Below are 26231 nucleotides of genomic sequence, written 5' to 3' on the forward strand. Positions count from 1 at the left end.
CGCCTATTTCTACAATGTCTCTTTTTAAAATGTGATGTTAAACCTTAATACTAACCTTAACCTTACTGCTAACCCGAACCTTAAATTTAGACCAAAAAGCACATTTTAGTTTTCATGAATTTTTACGATATATCCTTTTTTGACTTTTCGGATGTGCTATCTAGTGTAAACCACTGCCGTCAGTCTCATCTTTCTCCAGCTTCGCATTTGCCTGTCAGCGAACGAGGCCAACTCTGCACTTGATGATATTCCGCATGCAATTCTTGCAGTAATATGCCCTCTAAATTATAAGAAAAAAAAATACTCTTCTTCACTCAACATAAAGCGAAGGTAAGGTGTTACGTTACTTACTAGAGAAAAGAGAAAGTCAAACCTATAGCTAACGTTACCGGTTTAAAAACGTTTAATTGAGTACCCAAGCTAGCTAGCTAATAGCATTAGCTAACTAGCTCATGTGTGGCAAGACAGCAATTTGGTGACGCAAAAAAAAAAATCGAAACATTGCCGCTTTTTATGTCAGTTAGTAAATATATTTTTCTTAAATAGTTTTCTCTATGTGTTGGATAGTTAGCTAGTTGTAGTTTCATAGTCTGAACAGAATTGTTGCTAGCTGGGAGAGGCTGTAGGGACACGCCTGGTGGCAATATGGATGACGTAACGGAATGCTGATAACTTGCGCTTCAAGGGGGCAGAAGGCCCTGTTTTAAGCCAAATGTCCACCAGATGTATATGCGTTTTATTTTGTCTAGCCCGCATTTTCCATACTCAACTAGTTAAAAGCGAACTAGTTTGTGTGTGTGTGTGTGTGTGTGTGTGTGTGTGTGTGTGTGTGTGTGTGTGTGTGTACACTTCTGTTAGTGCCACCGCACTGTAAATCAATGTGCACGAGTTGAAAATATTGAATGCATCTTGGTGGGGCAAACAACCAATTTTTTTTTTAGATGCATGCCAGCGAAGCCACTACACAACTCTAAACAATACATTAAATGCACTATAACTGTGACAAACAGTGCCCACAAACGTTTAGGTTCTACATAAAGCTGTTCCCAAGAGTGGAGCTTATGGCTGACTTGATTTAATTAAATAAATATGGTTCCTATTGACTCCTTGTTGATTTGTGTACCTCGATAAGAACCACATTCGCCTTCAATAATAATGAATGTCGACATGAATTTAGACTTTTGAACCCAACACAAACATTATTACATTGATGTTCAGTAAATTCACAATGTTTGTTATATAATTAACGCTTAGCTCTTAGTATAAGCAAGTGCAAGCAAAGGGGCTGCGATGAGGTAGACCTATTCGTTCAGCAATTTCGAAATGGACACCGACAGAAATTCAGATAGATGTTAGTTCAGATAAATTCAGCTAGATGTTGAGGCCTTAACTTTACTCTTTAAACCTCTTACATCTAGATGTTCCGCTAGCGGAACGCCTCACCAATATCCAATGATAGAGCGTGGCGCGAATTACAAACACCTAAAAAATCCCAAAACTTCCATTTTTCAAACATATGACTATTTTACACCATTTTAAAGACAAGACTCTCCTTTATCTAACCACATTGTCCGATTTCAAAAAGGCTTTACAACGAAAGCAAAACATTAGATTATGTCAGGAGAGTACCCAGCCAGAAATAATCAGACACCCATTTTTCAAGCTAGCATATAATGTCACAAAAACCAAAACCACAGCTAAATGCAGCACTAACCTTTGATGATCTTCATCAGATGACACTCCTAGGACATTATGTTATACAATACATGCATGTTTTGTTCAATCAAGTTCATATTTATATCAAAAACCAGCTTTTTACATTAGCATGTGATGGTCAGAACTAGCATACCCACCGAACACTTCCGGTGAATTTACTAAATTACTGACGATAAACGTTCACAAAAAACATAACAATTATTTTAAGAATTATAGATACAGAACTCCTTTATGCAATCGCAGTGTCCGATTTTAAAATAGCTTTTCGGTGAAAGCACATTTTGCAATATTCTGAGTAGATAGCCCGGCCATCATGGCTAGCTATTTTGACACCCACCAAGTTTGGCACTCACCAAACTCAGATTTACTATAAGAAAAATTGGATTACCTTTGCTGTTCTTCGTCAGAATGCACTCCCAGGACTTGTACTTCAACACCCAATGTTGTTTTGGTTCCAAATAATCCATAGTTATATCCAAATAGCTGCGTTTTGTTCAAGACACTATCCGAACGACCACTTTCCAAAACCCCTACTGTTTTTCGCCCAGGGACTGCAGAGTTATCATTCCCCGTTCTGGCACCTTCTGAGAGCCTATGGGAGCCTTAGAAAATGTCACGTTACAGCAGAGATCCTCTATTTTCGATAAAGAGGCTACAGAAGGCCAATAAATGGTCAGACAGGGCACTTCCCATATAGAATCTTCTCAGGTTTTGGCCTGCCATATGAGTTCTGATATACTCACAGACACCATTCAAACAGTTTTAGAAACTTTGGAGTGTTTTCTATGCAAATCAAATAATTATATGCATATTCTAGTTTCTGGGCAGGAGTAATAACCAGATTAAATCGGGTACGTTTTTTTATTTTTTTTGTTTAAATCCGGCCGTGAAAATACTGCCCCCTATCCTGAGAGAGAGAGAGAGAGAGAGACTACACCATTCAAAGTATTTTATTAGGCCTAGGTGGTCTAAAAAGGAAGGACAATCCAATCACGAGGATCCACTTTTATAGACAATATACAGACGCACTGACAGCGGATTGCGCAACCAAAACAACCCTCACAATATGAACAGGAATTACATTGGTCTATAAGTGAACTGTCTGTTGAACACAAATATTTGAATGGGAAGAGACTGTCACTGGCAACCATGGTTATGAGGAGGGATACTATAATGTTGTTGGGTCTGTAACTTACCACCTTCCTCGTGGATAAAAGCACCCTAGCTAATTATAACACACAAAGTAAGAAACTGTTAAATGCATCATTCAAACATTGCCTAAAATTATTAAGAAGATACTAATGAGAGAGACCTATATAAGCAATATAACAATGCAGATGTACAAACTATGGCATATATGACGATAAGCGGTTAAGAGGCTGGCCGTAATTTTGATTAAGACATGAGTGAGCTGAGACGGATGTAGCCTTTATGCCGCCTGTTTGTTCAGCACTTTTGAAATTGACAGCGACATTATTATTCAGAACATGGGCCGTTCTTACAGTATTCTCGCTGTACACCAAGTCAGAACCGTAGGATAAATAATGGGGGCACATTAATCATTACATTAATCATTACATTTCTCTAAAACAGGCTATAGGCTACATGTGCACTACCAAGTCAGAACAGCAGGCTATATGCCTATTCATTCAGCACTTTTGAAGTGGCCAGCGACATAATTCAGAACATGGGCCATTCTTACAGTGTTCTCCCTTTACACCAAGTCCGAACAGTAGGCTAAATTAACAGGGGCAGGTAAGCAGGCAATGAAAGCTGTTACAATATTCAATGATGACATTTCTCTAAAACAGGCTATAGGCTACATGTGCACCACCAAGTGGAGCTGTTCTTGTCTATTAATGTTCTGTATTATGTAATGTTTTGTGGGGAACCCAGGAAGAGTAGCTGCTGCTTTGGCATAAGCCAATGGGGAGCCTAATAAAATACCCCAACATACCAATACCATGTCAGAACAGTAGGATAAGTTCTAAGAGGGAAAGGGACCCCATTCTTAGGGTGAGACACAAGGGCTACTAACTGCTTACTACACAACATACACTTATGTATACTGTAGCTAAGAAAGTAATACTATCTCCACGGCATATTGCATCACTTATGCAGCAGAATACTAGACATATTTATGGACTCACCGTTGGTGTGCTGTGCTCACTTGAACAGGAAGTTGGCACTGCGGTCCTTCTTGTGGGCAAACTTCTCAATTACTTTGGATTGACAGCATGGCCAATGCATTTAACCTTTTCTGGCCCATGGAGTTGCGTGTGAAGAATTGTATTTTTTTAAGGGTGGAAAAGTTTCTCTGTGACTCGGCGGTTGTCATCGGAGTGGTGATGATTTTGAGAAGAGAGACCGTCTCAGACAAGGCCTCCTTTAGGTTGTTCTCATAGAGTGATTTCAATAAAGAAAGTGCCGTCTTTCCAGTGTCCAGCTCATAATGCTGTTAGAGAGTGGACAGCTCCATTTTCAACTTCTCCTGTTTGCCCACAGGCCATAGCTTGGTAGCACACTGGAGTTCTGCGGTCGGAAAGGAATGTACATACTGGGAGGAAAATGGGCTGTCCACCAACTTTGCTGCAATTAAGTGGTCACTTTCAGAAAACTTTTCTTGCACATGAGCAGCGATTGTGTCGCATATCTCCTTCATCTCGGGTTGCAGTGTTATGTTATCTCCGCCTTGGTTCAGTGGCATCAACATGTCCTTTGGCCAGTGCATTAGTTTGCTCGCGAATGTTTTGAATGTTCACCTTGAAGTTGTTGATTGCTCCGCCGATTCCTGCTACATTAATGGTTTGTTTCTGCTTTATGTTTTACAAACATCCACCTCTGGCATGACCAAGGAAAATAACTTGAGCAGTTGCAGAAATGCTTCCTTCCAAACCACTCATTGTTAATTTTGCGATTTCTGACTTGTTGTGTAATGTTTATGTCCAATGGCCGATGAGCCCCGAGACGTTTTATATCTCATTTCTCTTCATATGACAAGGATTGAAAAGGATTTGCCAGTAGATTGTCGACTTGACTCATGATGACAACTGCTAGCTGAGATTTTGAAGTATGATGTTGACATGATCAGTCCAAGGAAAGCTACTGTAGATATAACGTGATTTGATGTCGGCAGGTAGCCTAGTGGTTAGAGCGTTGGACCAGTAACCAAAAGGTTGCTAGCTCAAATCCCCGAGCTGACAAGGCAAAAATCTGTCGTTTTACCCCTGAACAAGGCAGTTAACCCACTGTTCCTAGGCCGTCATTGTAAATAAGAATTTGTTCATAACTGACTTGCCTAGTTAAATAAAGGTTAAAATAAAAAAGTATATCTGTGGCCAATGACCTTGAGCCTTCTTGGATGGGCACTTCTAATGTGGCAGAACCCAAGGGGCTAACATTTCTGAGCTCTACCCATAAGACTTGGCAGTGACGTAGTGTCCCCATGAGTGGCAGAACACTGAGCCAATCACGGCGCAACGCTCCGTATTTTCTGTTGGCTTGCCCCACCACCAGAGAAAGCACTGAGCTAGGCTGAAACACCTGCATTTTGGAGCTGCCTTGCTCAAGCAAGCAAAAAGAGACCATGTTTGTATGCGGCTTTATTAACTGAATTATTATTATATATTTTTAAATATTGTTTGAAAACTGATATGTGACGCGTATTAATGCCAAAATAACAAGCAAAACAGGCCAGCCAACCACCACTGGAGACCAGCTAGAATACAACTAACACAACTACAGATTAAAAGTAAAGAGAGCAGACTTACAGATTGATGGCTGGGGACCATCAGATGGTAAAACTTCACGTTTAGATTAGGGAAGCACGATATATCGGTAAGCATATCGGAATCGGACGATATTATCTAAAAATGCCAACATCGGCACCGGCCCGATGTCTAGTTTAATGCCAATGTGCAAAACCGATGTCAAAGCTGACATGCATACCTATATAACGTAGGTAGATGATGTAATGACGACAAGAAAAATACAGCGATACACGTGCAACACAGCATTCCTAACCTGGCCCACAATGTCCGCTGTGTTGATCTATTTTGAAGTTTCAAAGGAAGATAACAAAAGGCCATATGCAACGTTTGTGCTGCTATTATTTCCAGAGGGGAGAAAGTGACATTTTTCAATGCCACAAACCTAACTACTAATTTGAAAGTGCATCACCCCCAGACGTTCAGTGAATACTAAGCAGAAATAAACTAAGCGCATACTTCCAACAACTAAATAAGTTCAAGTCGAGCAGTCATTTGAAAGAGTAAGAACGTTTCAGCGAGACAACTCAAAGGCGAAATCTATTAACGCCACGATAATGGAATTCATTGCCCTTGACAATCAACAGTTCTCTGTCGTGGATGATGTTGGCTTTCGCCGACTGGTCGAGCACCTCGAGCCCCGGTACACACTACCAAGTAGGCAATATTTTTACGATGTTGCCCTACCGGAGTTACACAGTATTGTTGAAACGCACATCCATGAACTACTTGCTATGGGCGTCACTGCTATTAGCTTCACGACTGACATTTGGACCAGCGATGTCAGCCCCATGAGCATGCTGAGTCTGACAGCACAGTGGGTCGACAAGGATTTCGTACTGAGGAAAGCCGTATTGCATGCTCAAGAATGTACTGGTTCTCATACCGCTGCTGCCATTTCAATGGCATTTGCATTTGAAAACAATTTTGAAACTTGGAAAATCCCCAAAAACAAAGTACACGCTGTGCTACGTGATACTGCACGTAACATGAGAAAGGCTTTGGAAGAATGCAGAGTTGCCAGTTTGCCATGCATGGCGCACATTTGTAATTTTTCTCATTTACAAGTTGAACAATCTGTTCCTAACTGAACAAATGTACATATGACACTTTGTTTCAACTATTTAACTGTACTAGAATGCTTAAAAGGCCGCAAAATGTTTAAATATCAGTTATCGGTATCAGATTTTTTAGCAAGGGAAATATCGGATATCGGTATCGGCCAAAAATGTCATATCGGTGCATCCCTAGTTTAGATGGAGTGTTTTGGCTGCCAGAGCCAATTTGCTTCTGAACAGAGTTTGCACTGTAAGCCAGCAACACAACAACACCACGGGGCACATTGTTCTTCGCTCCCGCATGGCGAGCACTGCTGTCCGGCAGTAAGGAAAGGGAAGTAGCTGGGATAGTGTAGCCAATATGCAATATCAGGCCAGGGTGACAGCTAAAGCGTGATTTTCACCAAAAATGTTCAACTACGGCTTTAACGTCTACATTTATGTAAAAACTGAATGATTCTGAACATTTGCTGATGTCCCAACTTCGGCAGACACGTTTGAAATTCTCTCTGACGTTTCTAGCCACAAGCATAAACTAGCTAGCTGGGAAGGGCTCATCGGGATGACTGACTGAACTAGCTAGCTGGGAAGGGCTCATCGGGACGACTGACTGAACTAGCTAGCTGGGAAGGGCTCATCGGGACGACTGACTGAACTAGCTAGCTGGGAAGGGCTCATCGGGACGACTGACTGAACTAGCTAGCTGGGAAGGGCTCATCGGGACGACTGACTGAACTAGCTAGCTGGGAAGTGCTCATCGGGACGACTGACTGAACTAGCTAGCTGGGAAGGGCTCATCGGGACGACTGACTGAACTAGCTAGCTGGGAAGGGCTCATCGGGACGACTGACTGAACTAGCTAGCTGGGAAGGGCTCATCGGGACGACTGACTGAACTAGCTAGCTGGGAAGTGCTCATCGGGACGACTGACTGAACTAGCTAGCTGGGAAGGGCTCATCGGGACGACTGACTGAACTAGCTAGCTGGGAAGGGCTCATCGGGACGACTGACTGAACTAGCTAGCTGGGAAGGGCTCATCGGGACGACTGACTGAACTAGCTAGCTGGGAAGGGCTCATCGGGACGACTGACTGAACTAGCTAGCTGGGAAGGGCTCATCGGGACGACTGACTGAACTAGCTAGCTGGGAAGGGCTCATCGGGACGACTGACTGAAACTCACTGAACCCAATCCGTTCGCCTCCTCTCGACTTTCAGCTGCACAACATGAGTCATAAATTTGGGCACCAGGCGTGTCCGTATAGCCTCTCCCCTAGCTCGCTAGCTAGTGTAAAAGTCAGCCTGAATTTCAAGCCATCAGACTGAGACCATGCAAGCAAGCCACACAGTCGATGGGTACAGTACATGTTGTACTCCCTTTCTAATAGGTTTAGGCCTTCAGCTGTGAACCAGGTTAATCCCACCCTCTGTTGTCATTGTTGTGACATTGGCAATCTATCTATCCAGCTAACGGTTACATGCCAAACAGTGGTATTGAATAGATGTATCACTGTAGCTAATTTACTGTTCCCCACAACCGTCTTCAATGATAGGCTGTGTGGAATACAGTTTAGGCTGTTTGGAATACAGTACAGTCAAACAGCCATCCACTCAGACCAATGTTGTTGGTTACCCAGCTCTTGACCAAAATAACCATTTCAAATGGCATACAAGTTTAAAGGTCATAGGGCTTACAGGAATAGCTGCCCTTTGAAAAGGGCAGTTGAATTATTTAAAAGCTATTCTGGCTAGAACATCTTGTTTTGTCATGATTTGATTACTATCAACAATATACTGTACTGGTTTTGTTTCACCAAAGAAAATGAATCTGTTGCTTAGTCATTTTGAAAGATGTTTTGTGCATTGACACACTTTTCAGCCTGTTCAGGCAGCCTGACCTGCGTTTGACAGTGTGTTATTGCAAAAGCCATTCCTGTCTGGTCTCATAATGACAGTAGGCTTTATCACATTGTGTACTCTGCTCCTTGTAATAAAAAAAATGAATCGCCTACTACAACAATTCTACTATAGTCATAGAGGAGGGAGTGGCAGTGTACACAGGTTACATTCAAATGAATGTGTAGGGAAATTTAAAGAAGGCATTGACTCACTCACTGGTTCTCAGTTTGCAGAGGGATTTCCTGAATGAAACCATTTCCTAGTCCTTGGTGTAGGCCTGACCTGCATTTCACAATTGTATCGATGTGTATTGAAGTGCTGCTCTAATTCTGTCTTTAATCACATTTCCAAATTACTTTAGGGCATTTCCTTTTGAAAAGGAACCAACATGGGAAGTTCATAGGAGCATATGAAATTGGGTGTCAAATGAAGGGAAATGAAGGCATAGATACATTTTTTTCAACTATTTTGAATCTTAAAATTTAGGCATAAGTAAAGGCTTTGATTTATGGGTAAACAGATAGAAAAGGGGTCTTAGAAAACATCTACCAGAAAAAGCTTGAAAAGGTATCAGAAATACATTAAAACACAATGTGCTTTTGTGTTTTGCTAACTAATATCAACACTTATATTTAGTTTTGGGGAAATTGTTTACCTTCTTTAAGTTTAAGAAAAATTGCCTTGTGCCTTTTAATTCCATTACCAACAACCCATATATCTTGAAGATATTTTCTAATTTCTCTCCCTCACTACTTACAGAAGTAAGAAGTCAAGGTAGACCTATCAACTAGTTAGTGTTTTCACTGATATCGATTTTGTTAATGAATTAAGTGATTTAAAACTCATAATTCCATTACCAAATTGTAACGAAAATACTGCAACTTAATTGGCTACAATGGGAAATCATAATAGTGATGAACCACAGTTGGGTCACATGCTACTGTCCTCCCTTCCACTGTATACTGTGTTCAGCTCATTACTGTTTTCTTTGTCTTTCTTTTGTCTGGTGGTCAAACCAAGAGTGTTAAGTCTGTCTGGACAACCCCTCTCTCTCTCTCTCTCTCTCTGCGTCTTTCTCTCTCTGCCTCTCGCTCTCTGCATCTCTCTCCCTCCAGTTAATGTCACCTCCCAGATCTTACTGACACCTACCCATGTGTAACCAGCATCCTCTCCTACTGAGCACTAGGGCCAGGACGATAATGTATCGCAATATTGTTTCCATGGCTAAAATCATAACACGAAGCAGACCAAATTCTTTAGTTCTTTGAAAACCAGCTGTATGTAAAATATTGTGTGCTATAGTTTGGAAAATAAATACGTGACCCTGGATGACAACATAATGATGTTTGTTTCCAACATTATGGCTGTTTTCCTAAAGAAGATAACTCTGCTTTGTGTTTTGTTTCCTTGCTACGATACTAACAAGTATTGCGATACTGGTATCATCCCAGACCTATTGAGTAGAGGCCTTCATGGGTCCAAAATGTTGGACCTGTTCCTAAATGGATCTGGGGCTTTCCCTTCTGGACCCGATATGCATAAATTAAAAAAAATAATATGGAGACCCGTTCCGAATGGACCGGAGGAGAACTAGACCCGTTTCATATAGACCTGGTCAGATCCAGACCTGGTCCAATCCGAGTGAGGGAAGCAGCAGAAAAGTCAATTTTCAAGCTACTTTATTCATCTGAGCTGATAAAGCGCGAGGTGACACTCTAGCAGGCTCCCTGCTGTGTGTGTAGGTTCTACATTTTTTCATTGGAAATTGTTAAAAGTAGTTATTGTGCATAGTTGTATGGTTTGTTAATCTTAGGGATCAAATCCCTTTAGCGGGATCGATTTGACAACATCCGGTGAAATGTCAGAGCGCCAAATTAAATTACTATAAATATTTAACTTTCATGTAATCCCAAGTGTAATACATAAAAATAAAGCTTAACTTCTTGTTAATCCAGCCACCATGTCAGATTTCAAAAAGGCTTTACGGCGACAGCAAACCATGCGATTATCAGAGGACAGCACCCTGCATACAAATGCATGACAAACATTTTTCAACCAGGGAGGAGCGACACAAAAGTCAGAAATAACGATATAATTCATGCCTTACCTTTGAAGATCTTCTTCTGTTGGCACTCCAATATGTCCCAGAAACATCACAAATGGTCCTTTTTGTTTGATAAACTCCTTCTTTATATCCCCAAAATGTCCATTTATTTGGCGCGTTTGATTCAGAAAAACACCGGTTCCAACTCGCCCAACATGACTACAAATTATCTAATAGGTTACCTGTAAACTTGGTCCAAACATTTCAAACAACTTTCCTAATCCATCCTTAGGTATCCTAAAACGTAAATAATCGATCAAATTTAAGACGGAATTTACTGTGTTAAAAAGTGGATAAAATAAAAGTGGAGCGACCTCCAGGTCGCGCGCCCCAAACAAAAGAGTCCGCTTGGCTTGACACTCATTCTGAATAGCCGTACTTCTTCATTTCTCAAAGGAAAAACATCAACCAATTTCTAAAGACTGTTGACATCTAGTGGAAGCCATAGAAACTGCAACCAGGTGCCTCAAATCTAGTTTCCCATGGAAAACCAATAGAAAACACGGTGAACTCAAATATTTTTTTCCCTGGATGGTTTGTCCTCGGGGTTTCGCCTGTCAAATAAGTTCTGTTATACTCACAGACATTATTTTAACTGTTTTAGAAACTTTAGAGTGTTTTCTATCCAAATTAACCAATTATATGCATATCCTCGCTTCTGGGCCTGAGTAGCAGGCAGTTTACTTTGGGCACGCTTTTCATCCGGACGTCAAAATACCGCCCCCTAGCCCAAAGAGGTTAAACTTTGAAATCAATGATTTTTGTTTAGCATACATTTGAAAGTGAAAAAAAAACGGAGTCAAATGCTAGGCTCGAGACTTACCTTTTTCATCAATGTCTCAGAATCGTCCCGAAGTGCAATTTAAGTCGCCCAAAATTAAAATACTTTTTTGTTTGTTTTTATATGCAAACATGAGTCTACTCTAGGACCTAGGTAATTTACAGTGATTAAAACAAGCATAGCCTAATACTAAAATAGATAAATGGGCCAGAAAGTCATGGGGGGGAAAAATCCTTTAAAAAGGCCAACATTGGAATAATATTTAAACCTGTTTTGAATAAATATAGCCTACAGTACACAAATAATTAGTGTACATGTAATAGTAGGCTACATCCTCTCATGCGCACACCGATGCTGACATGGAGGCACCAAAAAATGTAGCCAAACTTTAATGAGACTTTTAATTGCATGAATATAGGCTAAATGCCAGTCATGTTTGACAAATATAATGTAGGATCATTTAAATGTAACGTCTAAAGTCTTGATTCTGTTGACATAGGCTACTCGAGGCACGATTGGTTCAGATCAAATGGTCATGAGTGGAGAGAAAGGCCTTGTGCCTGTTGCGCACCGCACACATCACCCACCTTGTAATCTGAGTGGAGGCAGTCAGCATTCACAATCCTAGTCATACAAGCAACCCATGTTGCTTGTTGCATCTGTAGAATGGTGTGTTCCAGATAATTGCATTTTGGTACATTCATGCATAGCCTACTGCATTGTACACATAGCTGCGCTTGTCATGTGAATAAATAATAGTTCATCAACATTTTTTATCTAAATGTTCTGATCTGTTGCATCAGCCTCATTGCTTTAAAAAATAGTTTCTGTACAGTAGGCTAGTTGTATAAATGTTGGATCTATTGTAGGAGACCTGTCCCAGTCCGTTTGAACTGTCTTAAATAAAATCTGTCTATCAGCCCCGGGACGCCCTTAATTTCGAGCTCTGTTCAAAGCGTAATTCCGTTTTCCGTGGAATTGCCCATTTACATTTTTGCATCTGTTCAGTCAGACGTCTGTGGCTTTCAGTGCTTTGAGATCTCCACTATCAAATATCTCCACCTGTTTTGACTGTGACGTTCTGGGGCTGAAGTTCACTTGTCACCAGCAGTATTGCCAATGGAGCGGTAAGAAACTACTTGTCACACTTCCTTCCTTCTACAGTGAGGGAAAAAAGTATTTGATCCCCTGCTGATTTTGTACGTTTGCCCACTGACAAAGAAATGATCAGTCTATAATTTTAATGGTAGGTTTATTTGAACAGTGAGAGACAGAATAACAACAAAAATTTCCCTCAAAAGGCAAATCAATTTCTAACATTTTTGACATGCGTTTTTCTGGATTTTTTTGTTGTTATTCTGTCTCTCACTGTTCAAATAAACCTACCAATAAAATTATAGACGGATCATTTCTTTGTCAGTGGGCAAACGTACAAAATCAGCAGGGGATCAAATACTTTTTTCCCTCACTGTAGCAACGTGTGCATAAAAGTCAAGTGGTTTCGTCAGCAAGGTCACATGCTGCAGATCATGAGCCTAGCCTGTATTATGCACTGCAGCTCTGAATGACCCCTCCTCACTGTTACAGCACATTCTGTCAGCCATCCAGTATAGAAATAGACACAGATAAATACACATTGCAGTTTTTTTCCCTCCAATATTTTTCATCAGGAGAGGATTAAAGTGTGTGTTGATTGTCCTTGCTGTCACATAGCCTAGTCCAAGTGCAACCCATGGCTGATCTAGTAGGCTAGCTGCCTTGTCTTTACCCCACTCCTATTGCTGTTTTTGTCTTGCTTTCTTTGTTGTCAAGCTGTTGACAGCTCAGCTGCCTGTTTCTCAACAGAGGATCAGATAGGAGGATGATGATGATGATGATGAGGAGGATGATGATGATGATGATGAGGAGGAGGAGGATGGGGACAGAGGTGGATGAGATTAATGGTGGGGGGTAGGGTGCCTGGTCAAGCTCTACATGATGCCCTAGAGTGATTCACATGAGTTCGGTGGTGGCGCCGTGGCAGTTTTTCAGAGCATGAAAGCAGTTAGAGGAACAGGTCACTAGCTAGGATTCCATTCAATTGGCGACAGATTTTAACATGAACATTCTAAAATCTGCATAAAAACAATATACGCATTTACCCACCAGAGATGTTTCCATCAAATTCATTTGTTGCGGATAATTTGGCTGTGCGTGAGGATGTAGTGCACGTAAAATATATATTATTATTTTGCAGTGAAATTCCCATGTACCAAAAACATTTTTTTATAACAATTTAACAAATGTTGTGTTATATAGCGAATGTGCACGTTCTGGTCTTGGCATGTGCACTCTAGCCAAGAGGTCACAGATACAGTGCAGTTATAGCCTACTACATCAGATTATTGTGGACGAAGAGCGAGATCCTTTTTATTTATCAAACGGCAGCCAAGCATCGACCATCATGTCAGCAGAATAATATCAATATTTATTGGAAAGGACAATCAAGCTCATCACCGTGCACTTTCACCACCCTGTGAATTTCATCATAACTTATTTCATCTGTAGCCTAATAAACTGCATGCTTTTCCGAGTTGTATGACTGTAAGTTTACTTCGATAAGATGGTTATTAAATCAGTATTTGCACACAAAGGCGTTTCCACCTACGATTTCTCGGGTAATTAATTTAGCAGACACAAAAGGATCCTAGCTGATTTAGTGTATTTTGTTTTGTTTACCAACAAATTTTCTGTTTACATCAGGCTGTTGTAATATTTTTTATCCGACATGTCTCTACACTCATAAAAAGGTTGGATGGAAAACTCAACCGAGTAAACAGTCAGAGCGTTGGGATAGGCCTAAATCTTCTGAGAAAAGAAAGCTTACTGGTGCATTGGGACTGCTGGGACTATTGGTGCAGCATAGCATTGGGACTGCTGGGACTATTGGTGCAACATAGCATTGGGACTGCTGGGACTATCGGTGCAGCATAGCATTGGGACTGCTGGGACTATTGGTACAGCATAGCATTGGGACTGCTGGGACTATTGGTGCAGCATAGCATTGGGACTGCTGGGACTATTGGTGCAGCATAGCATTGGGACTGCTGGGACTATTGGTGCAGCATAGCATTGGGACTGCTGGGACTATTGGTGCAGCATAGCATTGGGACTGCTGGGACTATTGGTGCAGCATAGCATTGCTTGTTAAACCCTCTGCAGTAGAGCATCCAGAATACAGCATCTCAAAGAGCAGGCCTGTGTTTTTTGTTTGCAGGAATCCCATCACATGCCAGCTACAATGAGCTAACTAATAGTGCTGGGCAGAAAAGGAGGTCACTGTGAAGTGAATATAGTATGTGATTATGACTCACAAGGCTGAACCTGACCTTTTGACTATAGTTCAATACTAGGCTTAGGCAGTCACCAGGGGTTTGTGTGTGTGTGTGTGTGCGTGTGTGTGTGTGTGTGTGTGTTCATTAGGCTAGTGGACACCGTAGCTAAACAAGTATTTCTTAATGACCAAATTCCGGGAGATCCCTCCCTTTTTCCATCCTGTTTTCTTTCGTTTGGTTCCTAGTGAATACGCCCCAGTTTCTAGTTGAAAGCACCACTTCAGTTTAAACAGGCATGACTTCTCTATTCCCTTGTGATGTTTTGTGTGGCTTTTATTTATAGCCTTCCTTTTAGAAGAGGATTAGGACGATCTTTCCAAGGCTGGACAGTAAATTACTTTCTCTTCTCCAGATTAATGTCTCTCTGTTGCTTTCGTCAAATGTAATCCAGCACCCAGTCTGTCTGTCTCGGATCTCAGGTCAAGAAGACATTGGGGGGTGGGGACAGTGATGATGGCACTAGTTGAATGTTTTTTGGAGGGATTAGGGAACGGGTGTGACTCTCGCTCACAATTAACATCGTAATGCCTAATGATTTATTTGGCTATTGCAAGTAAAAAAAAACATGACATTTCGGACGTCAGAATGAGACTAGTGGCACTAGATGAAATGCAGTTGAAAGGTCAGTCATTTGCATGCGGAGGGGCAAGTGTAGGTTATTATAGCCTAGTCGTGAAGCAATAACTTGTTCAAAGATGGCAATTAAGTGAGATGACACACTGAATGCTAATGTGACAAAGCTTAAAGGGCAATTCCACCACTTTTCAACTTCATTTTCATGATCTTCAGCACAATACCAGTTTCTACATGGGCTATGTGAAAACGGTGCTTTTCTTTGTTACTAGGGGAGCAAGAAAATACCCTCCCTCTGGCTAGAAACTTGTTGCAGGTTTTGAAAATCACTTTGAATCCTACCCTGTGACGTCTTTTACCACAGCTCACATATGAAGACACTGGTTTGGTGCTGGAGATAATGAATATGAAGTTGAAAAGTGGCGGAATTGCCATTTAAGCCAGACGGTGCCTTCAGAAAGTATTCACGTCCCTTGACTTTTTCCACATTTTGTTGGCTGAATTTAAAATGGATTACATTGAGATTTTATGTCACTGGCCTACACACAATACCCCTTAATGTCAAAGTGGAATTATGTTTTCAGATATTTTTATTAATTAATAAAAAATGAAAAGCTGAAATGTCTTGAGTCTCTTAAGTATTCAACCGCTTTCTTATGGCAAGTGTAACGTGTGCGCTGGGAGTCGGGATGCAAGTTCAGGGAGTGCATACCGTAATTTCCGGACTATTAAGCGCACCTGAATATAAGCCGCACCCACTGAATTAAAAAAGATATATATTTTGAACATAAATAAGCCGCACATGTCTATAAGCCGCAGGTGCCTACCGGTACATTGAAACAAATTAACTTTACACAGGCTTTAACAAAACACGGCTTGTAACAAAAATAAATAGGCTTTAACGAAACACGGCTTGTAACAAAAATAAATAGGCTTTAACGAAACATGGCTTGTAACAAAAATATAGGCTTTAACAAAACACGGCTTGTAACAAAAAATTAGCAGTAAGCTTTAGTTGTCTTTTTGCACTGAGTCAATTCCTCACGCTGCTGTTTCCAACGTCTTATCATCGACTCATTAAGACCAAGCTCCCGTGCAGCAGCTCTATTTCCTTTTACAACAGCCAGATCAATCGCCTTCAACTTGAAAGCTGCATCATATGCATTTCTCCGTGTCTTTGCCATGATGAGGGTGACAAAATGACTACCGTAATCAGAATGATGGGAAGTTTGAGAGCGCTCGATTTAATCTAAACAGTAAACAAAACAGTTGTTTGACCGTAACCCGTTCGGCAATTTCATTGGTCTAATGAAAGCTTCATGCCGCCAAAAAACTGAGCACGTCACAGAATGTGTTTTTTTGGAAAAAAACAAACATTTAAAGTGGGAAAAATCCATATATTTGCCGCGTCATTGTTTAAGCCGCGAGGTTCAAAGCCTGGGAAAAAAGTTGCGGCTTATAGTCCGGAATTTACGGTAATTTAATAAACAAAACAAGAAACACGAACAACGCACAGACAGGAACCTGAAACAATGATGCATTGGGAAGGAACCAAAGGGAGTGACATATATATATATATATATATATATATATATATATATATATATATATATATATATATATATATATATATATATATATATATATATATATATATATAGGGCAGGTAATCAAGGAGGTGATGGAGTCCAGGTGAGTCTGATGACGTGTAGGTGCGTGTAACGATGGTGACAGGTGTGCGCCATAATGAGCAGCCTGGTGACCTAGAGGCCGGAGAGGGAGCACACGTGACAGCAAGCCTAAATGAGTTCAGTAAACATTTACTTAAAAAGTCACGTAAGAAGTTGCATGGACTCATTCTCTGTGCAATAATGGTGTTTAACATGATTTTGTGAATGACTACCTCATCTCTGTACCCCACACACATACAATTATCTGTAAGGTCCCTCAGTTGAGCAGTGATTTTCAAACACCTGTTCAACCTCAAAGACCAGGGAGATTTTCCAATGTCTCGCAAAGGGATAGATGGGGGGGAAGAAGAAAAAAGAAATGTAATATCCCTTTGAGCGCGGTGAAGTTATTAATTACAAGTTTATTTTTTTAAATGTATTTTTCTCCCCAATTTTGTGATGTCCAATTGGTAGTTACAGCCTTTTCCCATCTCTGCAACTCCCGTACGGACTCGGGAGAGGCAAAGGTCGACAGCCATGCGTCCTCCGAAACACGACCCTGCCAAGCCGCACTGCTTCTTGACACACTGCTCACTTATCCCAGAAGCCAGCCGCACCAATGTGTCAGAGGAAACACCGTCCAACTGGCGACCGTGTTAACCAAATTAACTTTATGTCCTGAACACAAAGTGTTATGTTTGGGGCTAACACAACACATCACTGAGTACTACTCTCTATATATATTTTTAAGCATGGTGTTGGCTGCATCATGTTATGGGTATGCTTGTCATCAGCAAGGACTAGGAAGTTAAGGGTGAATAGAAATGGAATAGAGCTAAGCACAGGCAAAATCCTAGAGGAAAAGCAGGTTCAGTCTGCTTTCCAACTGACACTGGGAGACAAATTCACCTTTTAGCAGGACAACAACCTAAAACACAAGGCCAAATATACACTGGAGTTGCTTACCAAGATGACATTGAATGTTCCTGAGTGGCCTAGTTACAGTTTTGACTTACAGTGGAGCTGACAGCTTTTTAGCAACATGAAATCTTTTTCAAATCTGTTTATACACACCCAAGCACATTTCATAAGTTCATACAATTTTTGGGAATGACTTAGCATAAAGCATTTGTGAACATTCTATAGCAATATAGAGTGGGAAACTGGCCGTGCATTTGGACAATTAAACACTGCAGTTAATAAAAACATCTGTCTTGTCCAGGATCGGAGTCTACGCAGAACGGTGCACCATAGCCAATCAGAGCTACAGTAGGCCTACAGTGCATTCGGAAAGTATTCAGACCCCTTGAATTTAAAAATGTTTTGTTACGTAACAGCCTTATTCTAAAATTGATTAAATGTTTTTTCCCCCCTCAATCTACTTACTATAATGACAAAGCAAAAATAGCTTTTTAGAATTTTCTGCAAATGTACTAAAAATACAAAACAGAAATATCACATTTACATAAGCATTCAGACCCTTTACTCAGTACTTTGTTGAAGCACCTTTGGCAGAGATTACAGCCTTGAGTCTTGGGTATGACGCTACAAGCTTGGCACACCTGTATTTGGTGAGTTTCTCCCATTCTTCTTCTCTGCAGATCCTCTCAAGCTCTGTCAGGTTGGATGGGGAGCATCGCTGCACAGCTATTTTCAGGTCTCCAGAGATGTTCGATCGGGTTCAAGTCGAGGTTCTGGCAGACCACTCAAGGACATTCAGAGACTTGTCCCAAGCCACTCCTGCGTTGTCTTGGCTCTATGCTTAGGGTCGTTGTCCTGTTGGAAGGTGAACCTTCGCCCTGTCTGAGGTCCTGAATCAAGGATCTCTCTGTCCTTTGCTCCGTTCATCTTTTCCTCGATCCTGACTAGTCTCCCAGTCCCTGCCGATGGAAAAACATCCCCACAGCATGAGTTGCCACCACCATGCTTAACCATAGGGATGATGCCAGGTTTCGTCCTGATGTGAAGCTTGGCATTCAGGCCAAAGAGTTCAATCTTGGTTTCATCAGACCACCGAATCTTGCTCCTCATGGTCTGAGAATCCTTTAGGTTCCTTTTGGCAAACTCCAAGTGGGCTGTCATGTGCCTTTTACTGAAGAGTAACTTCTGTTTGGCCACTCTACCGTAAAGGCCTGATTTGGTGGAGTGTTGCAGAGATGGTTGTCCTTCTGGAAGGTTCTCCTATTGCCACAAAGGAACTCTGGAGCCCCGATTACTCAGTTTAGCCGGACGGCCAGCTCTAGGTAGAGTCTTGGTGATTCCAAACTTCTTCCATTTAAGAATGATGAAGGACACTGTTTTCTTGGGGACCTTCAATGAAGCAGATATGTTTTGGTACCCTTGCCCAGATCTGTGCCTTGACATAATCCTGTCTCGGAGCTCTACGGACAATTCCTTCGACTTCATGGCTTGGTGTTTGCTCAGACATGCACTGTCATCTGTGGGACCTTTATATAGACAGGTGTGTGCCTTTTCAAATCATGTCCAATCAATTTAATTTACTCCAATCAAGTTGTAGAAACATCTCAAGGATGATCAATGGAAACAGGATGCACCGAGCTCAATTGAGTGTCATAACAAAGGGTATGAATACTTATGTAAATAAGGTATTTCTGTTTTTCACTTTTAATACATTTGCAAAAATGTCTAAAGCTGTTTTTGCTTTGTTATTATGGGGTATTGTGTGTAGATTGATGAGGGAAAATAACAATTTCATCCATTTTAGAATAAGGCTGTAACGTAACAATGTGTAAAAAGTCAAGGGGTCTGAATATTTTCCGAATGCACTGTATATGCAAATAAACAATTTTCCACATTGGCTTCCATCATTCACTTTGAACTGAACTGTGTATTTACAGGCAGTAGCAACAGCGTGACTTTAGAACATTCGCCAAACGCCTGCCTGCCAATTTGATCGATGCCAAATACATTTGAATGACAACTAAGATATATGCTAACTGTGGATAATAGCCACCAAAATCGCCACCAAAAAATGATATGACTGGAGGAAGTTGGTCACTCACCCACTCCGCCAATGACATGACCTCCTCCCAGCAACTTTAGGCTGTTTGTTCTTAGCTTGCTAAATAAATAGCTAGCTACATAAAAAGATACGCTAGCCCAGGGGTGTCAAACTCAATCAGCGCACGGGCCATATTGAAGAAAACAATGAATTTGCGGTTCAGACCTAGCCTATTTTATAAAAAAATTTGCAACTGCGACCCAAACTGGCCATTGTTTTATTAGGAAAAGTATGGCCCTAAATTCTATGTGGTGCTTGCATTAATGTTCTTTCCTAAAATTTTAAGAAATCAGCTTTCTGAGTATCCTTGTAAGGCTGTTTTAAGCACTATCCATGCAGAAACATCCCATATCGGTCGGGCTATAGGGCGGCAGGTAGCCTATCAGATAAGAGCGTTAGGCCAGTAACCGAAAGGTCACTGGTTCAAATCCCTGCTGTTCTTCCCTTGAGCAAGGCAGTTAACCCCCGACAACAACTGCTCCCTTGGAGCCGATGATGTCGATTTAAGGCAGCCCCCCCCCTCCCCCTGCCTGCACCTCTCTGATTCAGAGGGGTTGGGTTAAATGCGGAAGACATATTTCGGTGGATTGAATTCAGTTGTGCAACTGACTAGGTATACCTGATAGCCACTGCTGTTGTCATCTCCCCTCCAGGACCTGAGAGCTGTGCACCATGTTGTCTAGACTGAGGGCATCACTGATGCTGCGGCCATGTGTGAGCTCCTGCCGCTGGACACACACCAAAGAGAAGGGCAAGCCTCTCATGTTGAACCCTCGCACCAACAAGGTAAGTGCCAGAGGGCACTAACACCATCCTCGCACAGCAAATCGGTGTCTAAAAATGAGCTGCGTGTGGAATACGAAGATTAAGTGTGTGTGTGTGTGTGTGTGTTGGGTCTGGAGTGCATGAGAGGTGACGCCACAGAAGGCCATGATGGAAATGGAGGAGAGCCCTGTACATTATAATACTGCTATTCTACCCTGTAAATTATAATACTGCTATGCTACCCTGTACATTATAATACTGCTGTGCTACCCTGTACATTATAATACTGCTATGCTGCCCTGTACATTATAATACTGCTATTCTACCCTGTAAATTATAATACTGCTATGCTACCCTGTACATTATAATACTGCTGTACTACCCTGTACATTATAATACTGCTATGCTACCCTGTACATTATAATACTGCTATGCTACCCTGTACATTATAATACTGCTGTACTACCCTGTACATTATAATACTGCTGTACTACCCTGTACATTATAATACTGCTATGCTACCCTGTACATTATAATACTGCTATGCTACCCTGTACATTATAATACTGCTGTACTACCCTGTACATTATAATACTGCTGTGCTACCCTGTACATTATAATACTGCTATGCTGCCCTGTACATTATAATACTGCTGTGCTACCCTGTACATTATAATACTGCTATGCTACCCTGTACATTATAATACTGCTATTCTGCCCTGTACATTATAATACTGCTGTTCTACCCTGTACATTATAATACTGTTGTACTACCCTGTACATTATAATACTGCTATGCTTTCCTGTATGTTACAATACTGCTTTCTACACTGTACGTTACATTACTGCTATTCTACCCTGTACATTATAATACTGATATGCTTCCCTGTACGTTACATTACTGCTATGCTACCCTGTACATTATAATACTGATATGCTTCCCTGTACGTTACAATACTGCTATGCTACCCTGTACGTTATAATACTGATATGCTACCCTGTAAATTATAATACTGTTATGCTACCCTGTACATTATAATACTGTTATGCTACCCACAGTACTACTGGAGCTTGTTCTCCTATCCCCTCCCGTTCCCCCCGGCCTTTCTGGAGAAGGTTATGGTTTCCATGTGGGTCTGTTCTGGCTCATGTTTCACTGGAGGTCTAGCCAGTCAACACGCACCCTCCTTCCATCTAGTACCCCAAGCCTCCAACTGGCAAAATGAACATGAATGAGCTCTGCACGTGCCCGTACCCGAAACCACCTATGAGGGGTAGTCGTCCCAACATACATTCATAATGGCTTTCAAGCACATTATGAGCATACTCCCTTTAACCTAGTGTTCCCCCCTCTAAAGTTGACCTGGGATTCCGTGTACTGCAGGCAGGGTTCAATTTCAAAGGAAGGCTGTACCCCAAATACACATTCACTGGCTCCTAGAAACCTGGGCAGTGAGTTGTGAGGCCATCTGTGCAGAGGGCAGCTGTCAGTCTGTGGGGGATGTTCAGAGCAGTCATGCAGCATCTCTGCTTCAGTACTGTGCTTACTTGGCCCCAGTGCCAGTCGGATCCTGTTAGCTCACTGTCGATATTTACCCTGACTACCTCGCTGTCTCCCCTTCATTATCTCTCGCTCTGTCCCTCATCAAATTGAATTAAATCAAGTTAATCTGTCAAATGCACATGATACAGTGTAGATGTGTACACAGTATAATGAAATGATTACTTGACAGCTCTCCTCTCAACAGTGCAACAGCTACAATTATTTTTTATTGAAAGACTAAAATAGTTACAATAAGAACGTTATGTCTCCCTCATTCTCCCTGGTTTATTTCCATTCCTCCAGGGCATGGCCTTCTCACTGCAGGAGAGGCAGATCCTGGGTCTCCAGGGTCTTCTGCCCCCCAAGATAGAGTCCCAGGACATCCAGGCCATGCGTTTCCAGAGGAACCTGAAGAAGATGACAGAGCCACTGGAGAAGTGAGAACGGGCTCAGTCAAAGTAATGCACTATATAAGGAATATGGTGCCATTTGGGACCTAGGCTGTGAGCGACAACAAATATCAACCTAAGCCGAATAATATTTTCAAGCATTACAGGGTCTGAGACTGCAGAAGTGCAGTTCTTATTGCTACACTAAGTAATGAACTTAATCACATAACAACTTGACATAAAATGAAGGCATCTGTAACCACTACCAAAACTCTTCCCAGGTACATTTACCTGATGGGGATCCAGGAGAGGAACGAGAAACTCTTCTACCGCGTGCTGATGGAAGACATTGAGGAGCTGATGCCTATCGTTTACACTCCCACTGTGGGCCTGGCCTGTACACAGTACGGACACATCTTCAGGAGGCCCAAGTAAGAGCTGGGTCTTGGTTATTTAATTTTTTAAAACATGTTTAGTAATGGCCCGCTGCTCTTTCATAAGAATACACAACCTCTCAGATTACTATCGATATTGGCTTTGATTAGATTGCTAAAATCTGTTTAGATGGCTAAAAATGATTGGATTGTTAAAATGTCAGATTTCCTATCAGACAAAGGGGAGGGAGTTAACTGTCTGAGGACTCTATTCCTTTACCCACAGAGGCCTGTTCATATCCATCTTGGATCGAGGCCATATTCGCTCCATATTGGACAACTGGCCAGAGACCAATGTGGCGGTAAGCTGAGTTCCAGCACCATATTGAAAACATTGTCTTTATGTTGATATGCCCCCCCTCGCTCTCTGACAGCCTCCCCCTCGCTCTCTGACAGCCTCCCCCTAGCTCTCTGACAGCCTCCCCCTCGCTCTCTGACAGCCTCCCCCTCGCTCTCTGACAGCCCCGCCCCTCGCTCTCTGACAGCCCCGCCCCTCGCTCTCTGACAGCCCCGCCCCTCGCTCTCTGACAGCCCCGCCCCTCGCTCTCTGACAGCCCCGCCCCTCGCTCTCTGACAGCCCCGCCCCTCGCTCTCTGACAGCCCCGCCCCTCGCTCTCTGACAGCCCCGCCCCTCGCTCTCTGACAGCCCCGCCCCTCGCTCTCTGACAGCCCATCGCCCCTCGCTCTGACAGCCCATCGCCCCTCGCTCTCTGACAGCACCTCGCTCTCTGACAGCCCATCGCCCCTCGCTCTCTGACAGCACCTCGCTCTCTGACAGCCCATCGCCCCTCGCTCTCTGACAGCACCTCGCTCTCTGACAGCCCATCGCCCCTCGGTCTCTGACAGCACCTCGCTCTCTGACAGCCCATCGCCCCTCGCTCTCTGACAGCACCTCGCTCTCTGACAGCCCATCGCCCCTCGCTCTCTGACAGCACCTCGCTCTCTGACAGCCCATCGCCCCTCGCTCTCTGACAGCACCTCGCTCTCTGACAGCCCATCGCCCCTCCCGGTGTGGCATTGATTTGGGGAAGTTCAGGTCACCCCTGTCTGTTTCAGCTTCGTTTGGTGCTTAATGAATAGAATCCCTACCTGTTGTCCAGGCGGTCGTGGTGACAGACGGAGAGCGTATCCTGGGCCTGGGGGACCTGGGGGTGTTTGGGATGGGCATCCCCGTGGGGAAACTGTGCCTGTACACCGCCTGCGCTGGGATCAGGCCCGAGAGGTGCCTTCCTGTCGTCATCGACGTGGGAACTGACAACGAGGCAAGTAAAAAATAAAAAAATTCAATAAAGCTTTATTGTTGTCATGTTATATATACAAAAGGCTGTTAGCTATTTTATGTACTGTATCATATCTATAACCAGTCTCCTTATTCCAGACCCTTCTGAAGGACCCATTCTACATGGGTTTGTACCAGAAGCGGGATCGTTCCCAGCTCTACGATGACCTGATCGATGAGTTTATGGAGGCTGTGGTGGACAAGTACGGCCAGGACACCCTGATCCAGTTTGAAGACTTTGGGAATCACAATGCATTCCGCTTGATGAGGAAATACCGCGAGAAGTACTGCACCTTTAACGATGACATCCAAGGTCTGAATTCACACCATCTAAATATATTATGCCAAATGGAGTGTGTTGTAGTGAGTATGTGCAGCTAGGTGAATAGCAGACCCGGGTTCAAATACTATTTGAAATCATTTAAAATACTTTACTATGTGATTGATTGAGCCTGGCGTAATGTAACAAATATAATATTCTCACAAATGCAAACCCCGCCCATCTGGCACTCCAGGCAGACTAGAGCAAATGCTACAAGTATTTGAAAGAGTTGAAATAGTATTTGAACCTAGGTCTGGTGAATAGCTGTGCATTTACAGCATGTGTTGTGGTGTTCAGGAACTGCAGCGGTTGCCCTGGCAGGGCTGTTGGCAGCTCAGAGGGCCATTGGGAAACCCATCACTGAACATAGGGTCCTGTTCTGCGGAGCAGGGGAGGTAGGCCAGACTCCTACTTGTATTACCAGCATTCCGTGTCTGCATACAGCAATACCTTTACCTGACATAATGTACTAAAGGTACTAAATTGATGTACCAAATGGTTAACACTGTACTCAATAAATCATAAAAATAAGTGTCATTTTAAATTTGCTTCATACTGACTCAGATACTGAGTCATACTGTAAATTGACACAGGACATTTTTACTTGTTATTGCTTCACATGTTTTTGCACTTGTGATATGATATTTTTGTCAGCTGAATAATAAATAATTGTGTTTTTTCTTCAGGCTGCTCTGGGTATCGCCAACCTGATTACCATGTCGATGGTGGAGAAGGGTTTAACCCAGGACGAAGCCAGGAAAAAGATCTGGATGTTTGACAAGGACGGCCTACTGGTCAAGGTTGTGGTCCAGTCCAAACACAGACACGTTGTCTTTCACTTCTCCTTTGTAACTGTCTGTGTGGCGGAACTGAAACACTGTGTATGGAGTGACATTAGAGTCAACAGAAATGGAATCTGAATTCAGTCATTTTGAATTTGTATCAAGAAATGTAATTTAAATTCAGTGTTTTTTCCTGTGACTTGCTGTAGGGCCGAGCGCAGGAGACGGATAGCAACCAGGAGGCTTTTGTGCATGAAAGCCCCGGAGATGTGCAGAGCTTCTTAGATGCAGTCAACGTCATCCAACCAACAGCCATTATCGGTAGGATCCATATTCTCCATTCTCGTCTTTATAATAGTAATAATACATTGTATAATTAAAATCAGTGTAACTCTTGTTGTCCGTGCTTTATGAAACCCTGGTAACCCTAACTTGTTGCCTGTTCACAGGTGTGTCCGGGGCTGGACGCCTCTTTACCCACGACGTCCTCAAAAAGATGGGCACCCTAAATAAACAACCAATTATTTTCGCTTTGAGCAACCCCACCACCAAGGCAGAGTGCACTGCTGAAGATGCCTATACCCTCACAGATGTACGTATCGATTCACCCATGTCGTCAGCTGCGTCCTAAATGACTCCCTATTCCCTACATAATGCACTACAGACGTACTGCACTATGTAAGGAATCAAGCATCATTTGGAATGCAGCCCTCCTCCTCATGTTTTGTTAGTGTGTAGGCCCAGACCCACAGTCA

General features: G+C 42.4%; 1 protein-coding gene across 1 annotated transcript in view; it reads left to right on the forward strand.

The window, feature by feature from the left end:
• me2 (malic enzyme 2, NAD(+)-dependent, mitochondrial) overlaps nt 1-26231 on the forward strand; it is a 30006-nt gene continuing 3775 nt past the window's right edge. The window contains exons 1-11 of the mRNA XM_014172498.3: nt 1-330; nt 20616-20748; nt 22574-22707; nt 22941-23090; nt 23320-23395; nt 24194-24355; nt 24472-24685; nt 24992-25089; nt 25381-25494; nt 25686-25797; nt 25926-26068. Of these exons, the coding sequence (XP_014027973.1) occupies nt 20635-20748; nt 22574-22707; nt 22941-23090; nt 23320-23395; nt 24194-24355; nt 24472-24685; nt 24992-25089; nt 25381-25494; nt 25686-25797; nt 25926-26068 (1317 nt within the window). The 5' untranslated portion in view covers nt 1-330; nt 20616-20634. The remainder of the gene's footprint in view (nt 331-20615; nt 20749-22573; nt 22708-22940; nt 23091-23319; nt 23396-24193; nt 24356-24471; nt 24686-24991; nt 25090-25380; nt 25495-25685; nt 25798-25925; nt 26069-26231) is intronic.

The sequence above is a fragment of the Salmo salar genome, chromosome 24, assembly GCF_965601325.2.
Source record: "Salmo salar chromosome 24, fSalSal1, whole genome shotgun sequence".
NCBI lineage: Eukaryota > Metazoa > Chordata > Actinopteri > Salmoniformes > Salmonidae > Salmo > Salmo salar.